Source organism: Leuresthes tenuis, unplaced genomic scaffold, assembly GCF_036924035.1.
Source record: "Leuresthes tenuis unplaced genomic scaffold, fLeuTen1.0.hap1 SCAF_17, whole genome shotgun sequence".
NCBI lineage: Eukaryota > Metazoa > Chordata > Actinopteri > Atheriniformes > Atherinopsidae > Leuresthes > Leuresthes tenuis.
This window is the reverse complement of record NW_027325371.1, coordinates 10,432,797-10,444,854: the sequence shown is the minus strand read 5'-3', so window position 1 is coordinate 10,444,854 and position 12,058 is coordinate 10,432,797. Positions and strand designations below refer to the sequence as shown.

The 12,058-nt window shown below is 39.7% G+C and overlaps 2 protein-coding genes across 2 annotated transcripts; one reads left to right on the top strand and one right to left on the bottom strand.

Moving 5' to 3' along the window:
• Positions 1–466: 466 nt before the first annotated feature.
• Positions 467–1,932, bottom strand: LOC140273845 (coiled-coil-helix-coiled-coil-helix domain-containing protein 5). Its single transcript, XM_072369518.1, has 4 exons — positions 1,572–1,932; positions 1,183–1,323; positions 931–1,082; positions 467–655 (listed from the first exon to the last, which is right to left on the bottom strand). Coding segments are annotated over exons 1-4 (324 nt in total). The 5' UTR covers positions 1,574–1,932; the 3' UTR covers positions 467–626.
• A 70-nt stretch (positions 1,933–2,002) lies between these two features.
• atp13a1 (ATPase 13A1) lies at positions 2,003–11,637 on the top strand. Its single transcript, XM_072369487.1, has 25 exons — positions 2,003–2,545; positions 2,994–3,083; positions 3,415–3,678; positions 3,764–3,919; positions 4,443–4,512; positions 4,604–4,710; positions 4,809–4,938; positions 5,048–5,103; positions 5,239–5,365; positions 5,509–5,646; positions 5,771–5,891; positions 6,045–6,202; positions 6,449–6,624; positions 6,705–6,815; positions 6,918–7,043; positions 7,132–7,240; positions 7,353–7,546; positions 8,084–8,180; positions 8,267–8,451; positions 8,610–8,724; positions 8,827–9,023; positions 9,145–9,287; positions 9,999–10,110; positions 10,196–10,339; positions 10,431–11,637. The coding sequence occupies exons 1-25, from the start codon at positions 2,192–2,194 to the stop codon at positions 10,539–10,541; spliced, it is 3,591 nt and encodes a 1,196-aa protein (XP_072225588.1). The 5' UTR covers positions 2,003–2,191; the 3' UTR covers positions 10,542–11,637.
• Positions 11,638–12,058: the final 421 nt, after the last annotated feature.

Sequence of the window (12,058 nt, the reverse complement as noted above, 5' to 3'; positions counted from 1 at the left end):
TTAATAATTGAACCAGAAAATATCTGTTCTCCTCAGTGGTCACAGCGTTCATAACTCAACATCCTCCCTCTGTCTCTCTCAGTAGTCCTGCTGATTAGAGGTGGAAAGTCTCCTCCTGATCCTTTCTTCCCAGACTCCCAATTTCTCAGTCATTGTATAGTAAGGAGTGTTTGTGTGGGAGCAATACATTCCAGTTTAATATTTGACTATGACTCAGACCTAAAGAAGGCAATGGTGGGAAGGAACAAAATCAACCGAAAACAGAGGATGATGACACCAGATGAGTAATCATAGTCTAAATGGTTCAATAAAAAAAAAAAAGCACAAACCATACTTTCTTATATAGAGGCAAGTATAAATGTTATGTTCACATTTACTTGAGAAATCAAATAATGATAAAGTAAGAAAATGTTCCACAAGTTCTGCTAACAGAGCTGTAGCATTGCAACACTTTATTAGTTTAATTCTTTTTTTACAAATAGTCACATTAACTCACAGTCAAGAGAAAAGGGATTTCAAGAGTCTCTATAATTCCAGTATAAATTTTGGGGGGGGGGTGACACATGTCTATCACACCCCTGCTCCTGAACACACAGGTGTGATCCCATGGTGGAAAATACTGAATCCTACTTTGGCTGGGGTACTGGTTCTGTTGCTGTTGAAAAAAGAAAGACATTTTTATGTTTTCTATAATAAAAATCTCTCTAAAAGATGGTGCAGGGTTTGATTAATTTTACTAACATATCAATTATATTTATCAATACTGAGCTTTAGTATCAGAAACTCTCAATATGTCCGGTGCAAGAATGCAAAACCAATATAAACAGACCAGTGTGATATGAAAGGCACTTCACTTTCTTAAAAAGAAATGATGAAAGGTGATACACATTAATAATACAGACGTTTTTACTGTTTTAATTAAGCACTTACCCACTCCACTGAGGTTCACTGTTTCTGCACAGCCCAGAAAGCGGGCCACGTGTGCTGAGCAAGAGGTAGGTGTATCCTGGTTTTCTTTCAGGCACTGCTCAAATTTCACAAACTCACTGGAACAGTCCTGCCTGATCTTCTGGATCACTGGACTATAAACGTTTATGGATTAAGAATTAAAAAATGTTTTTAAATTACTACGTAGGCCAGAATCATATGTCTTAGAGAGAGTAAATAGATAAGTTGCCTTACTGTGAAGATGTGCATTGTGAAACCTTCATCTTTAGGTCATGACACTTTTGCTGCCATGTCGATGGGTTGGAGGACACACATGACCCATATGACTCCATTTCTTTCTGGCAGTATCTTGCCGTTATTTCCATAGCAGCTTGCCTAAAAGGTGACAGATATATACAAATCGTAATTTTAGACAGGTCCATTGAATCAGCCATCTATAATCAACCTAATAAACGTGCTGTGGCACATAACAAGCACAATAATAAACAGCAAAGCGTCACGAGGTACATTAGTTATATTGGCAAAAATATATATATATATTTTTACATGTATAGAGCTCTTCTGTCTACAATATAAATAATTATTCAATTAGGCGTGATATTATCCAGATTTGCAGTTCTTACATGTTGCTATGAAGAGCTGTACCGAACGAAGAAACTGCTCACAAAGGTTATACCCCCACTGTTTCTGCATGTGGATCCATGTTTGTGAGTCCAGGAACTGCAACAAGCACACTCAGATCTGATTGGACGAAAATAAAACATTGTGCTGAAGTTCTTTGATTTTATTGGTTTAGGTCTGCATTGGTCATTACTTTTGGCCACACCCCCATACCTACGATAATTTCTTTAAAGGGGTAGTTTATTCTTCGGACAATTTAAGCATGAACGAGTGGTTGATATTTTGCCAAATAAAGGATTTTTTTAAATTTGAGATTAGGCTTGCCGAAATATTAAATTTCAACGGTGTAGAAGAAAAAAAAGTGGGTTTTTTTCAGGTTATTTCGGGATGAGTTATCCTGTGTCGTCTGTCTCCTTCTATAAGGCTCTTGTTAGCGCTATACATTACGTGTACTTGCGTGTTTACGTATGCGGAAGCTACGGTCGGAGAACGGGCGATTCAGTAAACGGGTTCTTAAAGCAGGACAGCACACCGCATCGCGTGTAAAATCCAATTTTTACTAGCTACAGCACGACGGGGTGGTGGTGGATGATAGAGGGGGCCAAAGGGTGAGCAGAGTACAATGAACGACGCCAAGAAAGATGGGAGTATGGCTACAGACGGAATACGAGAACCGGGTGAGCTGCAAATAGCCCCCTCTGTTAACCACAACCAGCATGACAGCAGCACCGGCGACGAGCTGGTGAGCTCGGTGACGCTGTATAGGCGAAGGCCCAGACTGCTACATGGCACCGTCCTTCCGTTTCTGGCTGTACTCTACCCGTGCTGGCTTTATGTGTGGTTGGGAGTGTATGGTGCCTCCGAGTACCCGGAGGCAGGCCTCCTTGCGTTAGCCGCAATCGGGATCGCGCACGTTCTTACAGCACTCTCAGGTTATTGGTCAGTGCATGCGCACTGTTGGCTCACTTGTTCCAAGGTAAACATAAGCAACAGCAATTATTGTGTGGATATTCCAATGTAGATCTGTTTTCTTATATGCTTTTTTCCCCATACCATTTATATAGAGGTTAAAGGTCAGAGACAGAATAGACCCAGATGTAGAAATACCAAGTACTGGGACCTAGGAAGGCATTTAGACTAATATATTGGCTGAAATGCAATGAACTATATGGTCAGTATAGTAGAACTACATTAATGATCTAAAATGAGTAAACCAAACACTCCCTATAGAGTGGGTATCTTGTGTTTTTTGTGGCTACAATATTTTGGAGTAGGTGGGGGGTATTTAGTTGAACATTAAGACCTTTAAGTATGGGTTTTAACAGTGTGCCAGACATTTACATACAAAAAATGCCTGTATGTTGCACCATGTCAGTGTTTCTTCAATATGTGTGAATCTGTCATCTGTTCATTTTTAAATACAGGAGCCAGACCCAAATAAGGCTACACTGGCAAAGGTCATTCCCACCCCCAACAATGGTTCTGCTGAGCTTGTTGCACTACAGAGGGACAAGGTTAGTTCATATTTTATTGCTTCATGTTCTCTCTATTAGAAATATGTTATTTCTAATAGATGTAATTCTATAGCTGTATGTACTTCTTACATTTTGTACCTACAAAGCTCAAGGTTTTGAAATCACTTATTTACCAGTTGTGTCAAAGCTGTGATCACCTGTCAGATATCATTAATTCTTTGCATTGTCTATTAGCCACTGTTTAAGGGGAAGTGATTCTGTTAGGGTTTGGGATTTTTTTTCTTCTTGTTGTCACTGCAGACCTTTACGTTTTTACATTTCCTTAATGCTGTAATTGTAACTTTTTTCTGTCCCTTCTTCTGATCAAAAGGACGACGATGGGGAAAGGATTTTGTCCTTTGAGTTTCAAAAGATACGCTACATCTTTGACTACAAAGAGAAGAAATGTTTCTTTACAATAGCATTTCCCATCAACAACCCAATGGGTTACTTTCAGTCATGGCGTGGATACCAGGAAGAGACTGAGCTCAGAGCTGCAGAAAAACGATACGGCACTAATCGCGCTGAGATGATGGTGCCAGACTTTCTGGAGCTCTTCAAAGAGAGGGCTACGGCTCCCTTTTTTGTTTTCCAGGTACGTTTGTGTTTGTGCTCAAATTCTGACTGGTTTTGTAGTGGATGTTTTAAAAATGTTTTATTTACCCTGTACCATTCATCAGGTGTTCTGTGTGGGACTGTGGTGTCTGGATGAGTACTGGTACTACAGTGTTTTCACACTGTTCATGCTGGTGGCATTCGAGGCCTCCCTGGTCCAGCAGCAAATGAGGAATATGTCAGAGATCCGTCGTATGGGAAACAAGCCCTACATGATTCAGGTAAGCTTGGTCAAATTAAGAATTCATTGCATGACTTATTTGTTGCTATTGTATTAAAGTTTTAATTAAAAAATATAGTGTAGTATTAGGTCTCAAAGTATTCACAAATGAGCATAAACGTGTGTCAATTGATGAGAGTAATATTTGGTTATCTTATGAAAACTTGTTGAGGTGTAGAGTATATTAGTTGTAACCGTTTTAAAGACCTAAGAGGCTTTTACGTGGGATAGATGATAAGAACTTACTGGCAGTGATCCAGGGATGATCAAGGAGGAAATATGTTCAAGCTTGAATTGAAACTTCTGACTTACAAGTGAAGTATCTATGGATAACATCTTGTTGTCATATGAAACAGGACACCTTCAGAGCTAGGAGATGCCTTGTGTCAGAGGATCAAAGCTGCTTTAGTAGCAGACAAAGGACCAATTGAATATTGGGCATTGGTTGTCTTAATTTCTGGCTCATCAGTTTATTTCCCATTTGTTTTAAGTATAACAAATTAAATGGCTGTACTTGATGACAGGTATATCGCAACAGGAAGTGGAGACCCATTTCTAGTGATGAACTTGTCCCTGGAGACATCGTCTCGATAGGTAAGTGTCCAGTGGAAGTTTTCAATTCTTCTTACCCTAAACATCAACTTCACTTTGTGTAAGTTTAAAATGTTTATTCTCTAACTTGTAGGACGTTCGCCCCAGGACAACCTGGTACCTTGTGATGTGCTGCTTCTCAGGGGTCGCTGTATTGTGGATGAGGCCATGCTGACTGGAGAGTCTGTGCCACAAATGAAGGTTAGAAACAAGCATAATGTACAGATGATGATACAACATATAGTTTAAACACATATTATAAAACTGTCACACTAATACCGACATTATATTGTATGCAGGAGCCAGTGGAAGACTTAGACCCCGAGCGAATTCTGGATCTTCAGTTAGACTCTCGTCTCCATGTCATCTCTGGTGGGACAAAAGTGGTCCAGCATAGCCCACCCTTAAAGGCCAGTGCTGGACTGAAGCGTAAGTTATTATCCCGTTATTCAGTTATCTGTTTATAGGGATGCATATTACTTGTCAAAATAAGTTTAACACGAGTTGTGTGCTCTTAAACCTTTTCCATTATGTTTAGCTGTAGACAACGGCTGTGTCGCCTACGTACTCAGAACAGGATTCTATACCTCTCAGGTAAAGGCTGCATAATGATTCTAGACTGATATGTTCCTTTTTATAATTTGGTGTTTTGGTTTTTAACTCTTGAAAACATTGTGAATGGGTTGTTAAGTCATACAAAATAATGTGGGTTGACAAACTTGCTTCCAGGGTAAACTGTTGAGGACCATTCTCTTTGGTGTGAAGAGAGTGACTGCTAACAACCTGGAGACTTTCATCTTCATCCTCTTCCTGCTTGTGTTTGCGATAGCTGCTGCTGTATATGTGTGGGTAGAAGGTGAGGTGCACAGAATCAGCTCATTAAGATGGGATTTTTATTAATTATGCAAATCATTACAGTCGAAGTCACTGCTAATAAGTAGGGATGAGAGATGAAGTTGATTCCAAAAAGGATGTTTGTGTTTTTTATCCCCCCCTCAGGGACCAAGGATCTCAGCCGGAATCGCTACAAGCTGTTTCTGGAGTGTACTCTTATCCTCACTTCAGTGGTTCCACCAGAACTCCCCATAGAGCTTTCTCTGGCAGTTAACACGTCTCTTATTGCGCTTGCTAAACTTTGTACGTATGTTTATTTCTCTTTCTGGCTTGATTATAGAATATTTATCACAGGAACTTATGACGCAGCTTCTAGTATTAAGTTTGTAAAGCAAGTGTTTCATTTGAGTCTTCTTCTTCTGCTCAGATGTGTTCTGCACAGAGCCCTTCAGAATACCATTTGCAGGGAAAGTAGAGGTTTGCTGTTTTGATAAAACAGGAACACTGACCAGTGACAGTCTGGTTGTACGAGGGGTAGCCGGCCTCAGGTAAAACCTGTTTACTATTATCACAGTTTAGTTTAAACAAAAAAAAAAAGTAAATTACAAACGCATTGCATTGTATTATAGTTTTGGTTTGTTAAAGTCGACATGTATTTGCATTATAAGGGTGTTATCAATTCATTTTTATGTTAATGACAGGGAAGGAAAGGAGGTGATGCCTGTCTCTGAGATACCAGTTGAGACACATCGGGTAGTGGCCACCTGTCACTCACTGGTTACTCTGGATGATGGACAACTGGTGGGAGATCCACTGGAGAAAGCCATGCTTACTGCTGCTGACTGGACTCTTACTAAAGGTACCCACGAAATGCACAGTGTTGTCAAGAGGTCATGTACAATTTATTATTTACAATTTTAAGTGCTACAATTTTAAGTGCTAAGCATCAATTATCAAACTTGGTCCTGTAATTTGAAAAGTGCATCTTAAAATAGTGCAGTTTATCAGATCTCCTTTAAGTATAAGTGCTAGTATTTGGGTACATTTGTTCTTAAAGACACAAAGCTAAATTAGGTGCATTAGTGACTCTTATCTCTCAAATCAGATGAAAAGGTGTTCCCACGAGGCATCAAAAGCCAGGGACTAAAAATCCACCAGCGTTTCCATTTTGCTAGTGCTCTGAAGAGGATGTCAGTGCTAGCCTCCTATGAGAAGCCAGGATCAACTGAGCTCTGCTACATCTCAACTGTCAAGGGTGCTCCAGAAACGCTTAGAGGAATGGTACATACTGACACCATCTTTTAACCATACTCTCCCATCATCCAGCTCAGTTGAGTAAAACCTAACATGACTGGCTGCAGTTTTCAGAATGTCCGGCAAGTTATGACGAAGTCCACAGAGAAATGTCACGGGAAGGCGCTAGAGTGCTGGCCCTGGGCTACAAGGAGATTGGACACCTGAGTCATCAACAGGTTCATATTTAGTCTTTGTCCAAAAATTCATCGACTGTGTGATATGTCATGTCTGAGAACAGATCTGTTAGAAACTGAGCTGAATCTTTTTGGGTCACGTAGGTTCGGGAGATGAGTCGAGATGCTCTGGAATGTGATCTTCATTTTGTTGGGTTCATGGTTGTATCTTGTCCACTCAAGACTGACAGCAAGGCTGTCATCAGGGAGATCCAAGAAGCTTCTCATCATGTAAATAAGTTGTAAATGCAAAACTGCAGACACACATTCAAATAAACAGGGTTTTATGATGGGCAATTTTACTCACATCTTCTTTCAGGTGGTTATGATCACAGGAGATAATCCTCTCACTGCATGCCATGTCGCAAGAGAGCTTCACTTTATTCAGAAAGAGCACACACTTATATTGCAGCCAAGCCCCAATCAGGGTAAGACGGGTATCTCTATACAATAACATATGCTACCAGAGTACTGCAGTGGTTGTTTTAAATAGACTGAACAGAATTCTGCATCAATGTTTTTTTTTTTTCCCTTTTCCAGGTGAGTGGCAGTGGGAATCCATTGATGGCAGTGTATCTGTATCACTGCCACCTCCCTCTGTTTCTTCGTTTGTGCGCCAGTTTGACCTATGTGTAACAGGGGAAGGGCTGGCCAGATTGAGCTGTGAACCCCGGTTACTCCACAGCCTACTGCCACATATACAAGTCTTTGCCCGTGTCAGCCCAAAGCAGAAGGTAGGTCTTAAAAAAAAAAACACATTTTAAAAACCAACAATTATAACAGACCCTTATTTCTGTATCCCATTCAGTGTGTCATGACCTTCTTTCTGTTTATTTTTCCCAAATTGCAATAGTAGCTGTAGAAACATCAGCAACGTGAAATTATGTTATGGAAAATAAGCAACAGCTACAATGAAATTAGACCACAAAATAAATTGACCTCCTTCAACCTCCTCCTCTGTGGTCAATATGAGATGTTGTGGTTTTTGTCAAAGAGCAGACTTTCTAAAGCAGTGACATCTATGACAGACAGAGCGAGACAGAAACAGACAGTAGTCTGAGTAAGGTGCCTTTACAATGCAGCCAACAGGAACACATTTTAATTAGAGAACGCTTCTCATTTTATTTGATAGATAATTGGATCACACATGGGTAGAAATCTCTTGGGCTCACTGAGATGCAGTTTGAAAAATACAAGCAGACGGTACAATTGTGTATGGGATGTGGATATGACTGTATGTAACTGTGGTTTATTCACCTGATGTATTTTAGGAGTTTGTGATCACCAGTCTAAAGGGGCTTGGTTATGTGACATTGATGTGCGGTGACGGCACAAATGATGTGGGAGCTCTTAAACATGCTCACATAGGTAAGATTTCTCAGTCATCATTAAACTCTCAGTTGCTGTAAATCTCCTCAGCATTGAGAAGTGATGATAGTTTGGCTTTTCCACAGGTGTTGCTCTGTTAGCCAATGCCCCTGAACGCATGCCTGAAAAAAAGAAGAGGACAAGAGAAAAGGAGGCATCCACATCAGAATCCAGACCTTTACCGCCTGTCAGTTCAGGAGCCAAACTGAGCTCCAGGGCAGCCAGACAGCGAGTGATGGCCCAGAGAGAAGAGCAGCTCGCAGCACAAAAGGTCATCACTTTTTTTCCAGAAACTACAAATGCCTTCTTCTTGAAACTTGTTTTCATGGCTCTGTGCTGATGAGCCATCCTATTTTACTCTACAAAATAATGACTGCTCTAAACTTAAATTTGTATTCTGCTCTAAATGTCAATATTTTTCTCTGACAGGAGAGGATCAGTCAAGTCCTACGAGAACTTGAAGAAGATCAGGTACAAGTAGTGAAACTAGGTGATGCCTCCATTGCTGCCCCCTTCACCTCAAAGCTCTCCTCCATACAGTGCAGTAAGTAGCTCATTGTTGGTCATTTCAGCTCGAATCATAGTTAGAGAAAAGATGCAGACATGAAACTGCTTCCTGCTGCTGAAGAATATTTTTAATCCCCAGTCTGCCATGTAATAAAGCAAGGCCGTTGCACTCTGGTGACAACACTCCAGATGTTCAAGATCCTCGCTCTCAATGCTCTAGTACTGGCCTACAGTCAGTCTGTCCTCTACCTCGAGGGAGTCAAGTTCAGTGATTTCCAGGCAACTCTGCAAGGCCTGCTCTTGGCCGGATGTTTCCTCTTCATCTCGAGATCAAAGGTGAAAATTCAAGTTTAAATAAGTATAAGTAATAAATAAGTTTCCATCACTTTAAAATCTAACACATCTCTGCTATTTTTGAAAACAACCTAAATAAGAACTTTTCCCCCTGTTTATGCAGCCCCTGAAAACATTGTCACGAGAGCGGCCCTTACCAAACATCTTCAATCTGTACACAGTGTTGACGGTGCTGCTACAGTTCGCCGTTCACTTCTGTAGTCTTGTGTACCTTTACAAAGAGGCGCAAACCAGAAGCCCACCCAGGTAAGACAAAGTAGGACAGAGCAGTAAAAAAAACCCAAAAAAAACAGCAGTTCTGTCAGATTACATTCAGGTGTGTGTTCTGATTACGCTCACAAATTCTAGCAGTGGGCTCATTAGTATTCGGCCTAGTTGATAACATTTGACATCAGCCTAAAATATAACGTAAATGTGAATACCACTTTTCTGAAACCTATTCCAGTCAGGACAAAAGTTCCTCATATAAACTCTTCAGTCAGACCAGACGGGTCCAATCCGGCTCAATAAAAATGAAATTTTAATGTTTGAGTTTGAGAAGGGTACAGTTTGTCAACCTTTTGATTATGCGACTACTGGGAAATTGTTTTTTTTTTCTGAATAAAAAGTTGATCTCTCTCTGATTTGAATAAATATGTTCTTTCTGAACATGCTGAAGCCAGTTGCAAGTAAGATGTCTGGCAGACACATGATGTGAGGAAAAGTTCTGCACATGCTCATACCACCTGAACTTGATGAGAGTGCTCATTCTAAAACACATTTTACTGTTGAGCAAATGCTTACATTTCTGTTGTTATTCACTCAATTGTCATATCTAATTTAATTTAATTTTTTTCCTAATCTTGTTTTTTTATTTTATTTTTTAATTTTTTAATTATTGTTAAAACTCTTTGTAGTCTTGCTCATTGGGAACATTTTATAAATACATTCTAACATTTAACATATCCTTTCTTGCAGAGTGGAGCAGTTTGTAGATCTTTATAAAGAGTTTGAACCCAGTCTAATTAACAGCACCGTGTACATAATGTCAATGGCCATGCAGATGGCCACCTTTGCCATCAACTACAAGGTACTTATTCTAAATGATTCTAGCAGTTGTTATTTCTTCTTTATGTATATCATTGTTCTACTCAAAGCCTCTCTGTTCTTGACAGGGGCACCCATTCATGGAATCTTTAAGTGAGAATCGGCCACTTTTGTGGAGTATCGCCCTGTCAGGTTTAGCTATTGTGGGGCTTCTTACTGGTTCCTCACCGGAATTTAACGAACAGTTTGCTCTCGTAGATATACCAACTGAGGTAAGCTAACGGTATCTTTCCCATGTGTGCTTTGTAATAATGTTACACTTCATGAGCTACTGTAACCTGCTTACCGTTTACTTTGTTGCAGTTCAAATTAATCATAGCCCAAGTTCTGCTGGTGGACTTTGTCGCCGCTCTGCTGGTGGACCGTGTCCTGCAGTTTCTGCTTGGCAAAGGAACTCTCAGGCTGCCTTCTTGAACTCAGTGCCAACAGCAAACGCTGCCCTTATCAACCAAACTGTAAAGGGAGAGAAGACTTTGAAGGGGAAAGAGAATTACAGCTGTTGTGACATACACAAAACAGCTGAAACAGTCATGGCATGTAGTACTGTTCGCTCTGTTTATCCCTTCCTTCGTACTGCTTTGCTCCTCCCTAACCCTCTTTGTATCTAATTTTTATTGGCTCTGTTTCAAATCATTTTTTTTTTTCTCATAACTTGTTTTTTTCTACGTTTCTTCCTCTTCGTCTGTCCCTCCCAACTGCTACAAAAGGCCATGAAGACAGCAGTATTGACTGGAGTGTGAAATTGTGCCAGCCAGAGTGAAACCTTCAGGCACAAAAAAGGGGCATTCTCCAAGAGAATTGCAATAGTGTTTTGGATTTTTTTTTTTTTTTTTTTTTCCTCCTTGATTTTGTAAAAAGTGAAAAAGATCTTTAACAAACTTATAAAAACTTATACAAATTAAGAAGTCTGCGAAGTGTTTCATCGAGTACTGATGGAAAAGCTAAATGTGTCCGATTTGTCATGAGTTATCCTGTTTCCAGGAATTGGTAAGTAAAAAATGATCAAGGTTTAACAATACAGTTGAACTGTACATGGGTTTATGATTTTTCAAATCTTTTATATCCTGAGATATATGAGCCTGGCTGAAACAAAAGTGCCATTACATTAAGCGTCAGCTGATCAAAAATAACTATAAATTTGCAAACTTTGTGTTTACCTGCCAGCTCATCTACAAGACATGCAGATACCAAAGTGATTGGCTAACTGCCATTTATCTTTCATATGTACTTTTTCAAAAAATGTTTGTATAAATATGAGAATGAAAAGCAAGCAGAAGAACTTACAAGCAAGAGTAATTTATATAAACACTGTTACACTGATTTAAGAGCTGTTCTACGCATAGGGTGGGCCATCGAGTCCAAATGGTTCCCACAAACGAAATTGATGCAGTCATGAATATACAGCCTGAAGGCTGTCGCATCAGTCATTTTCTGAGAAAATGCTTGTACCCCCTTATTAATTGCTGTGTTTTTATTGATAAAAGAGACTGACATACACTTAGATAAAAGATGACGCGTGGTATTTTTCTCATGGCTCACGTTGTACTGTGATGAATATTTTATAATGATCACCTGTTCTGGCATTTCAGAATTAACCATGAGATTTTTCATACTAATCGGTGTAAGTAAAATCATTGATCAGAGTTGGCCTTTTCTTTCGTGATCTATCCAATAACCAACGCCTCGTCTTTGTTTTAAAGAAATTGTGGAAATTGGTATATTTGACCCTGCTGAGACAGAATTTATACTCGATTACACCATCTTTAAAAATCAGCATGAAGAGATTTCAGATGGTTTATTTTTCATTTTAATGTTAGACTTTTCTCATACTCTTGTGCATTTGCAGGCAGTTTGTATTCATCAGATGGCTGCACTTAGTGATTATAGGTCTTGATGCAATTTTGAACTCATCTCAGCAAGGACAAAAAATA

What these genes read in the sequence shown, in the direction of transcription:
- atp13a1 (XM_072369487.1), top strand. Translation starts at nt 2,192, where the DNA reads ATGAACGACGCCAAGAAAGATGGGAGTATGGCTACAGACGGAATACGA. An exon ending in GGCCAGTGCTGGACTGAAGC is followed by an intron (nt 4,939 to 5,047) that starts GTAAGTTATTAT and finishes CATTATGTTTAG; the next exon opens with CTGTAGACAACGGCTGTGTC. An exon ending in GCAGCCAAGCCCCAATCAGG is followed by an intron (nt 7,241 to 7,352) that starts GTAAGACGGGTA and finishes TCCCTTTTCCAG; the next exon opens with GTGAGTGGCAGTGGGAATCC.
- LOC140273845 (XM_072369518.1), bottom strand. An exon ending in TCACAATGCACATCTTCACA is followed by an intron (nt 1,083 to 1,182) that starts GTAAGGCAACTT and finishes AAACGTTTATAG; the next exon opens with TCCAGTGATCCAGAAGATCA. An exon ending in AGTGAACCTCAGTGGAGTGG is followed by an intron (nt 656 to 930) that starts GTAAGTGCTTAA and finishes TTTTTTCAACAG; the next exon opens with CAACAGAACCAGTACCCCAG.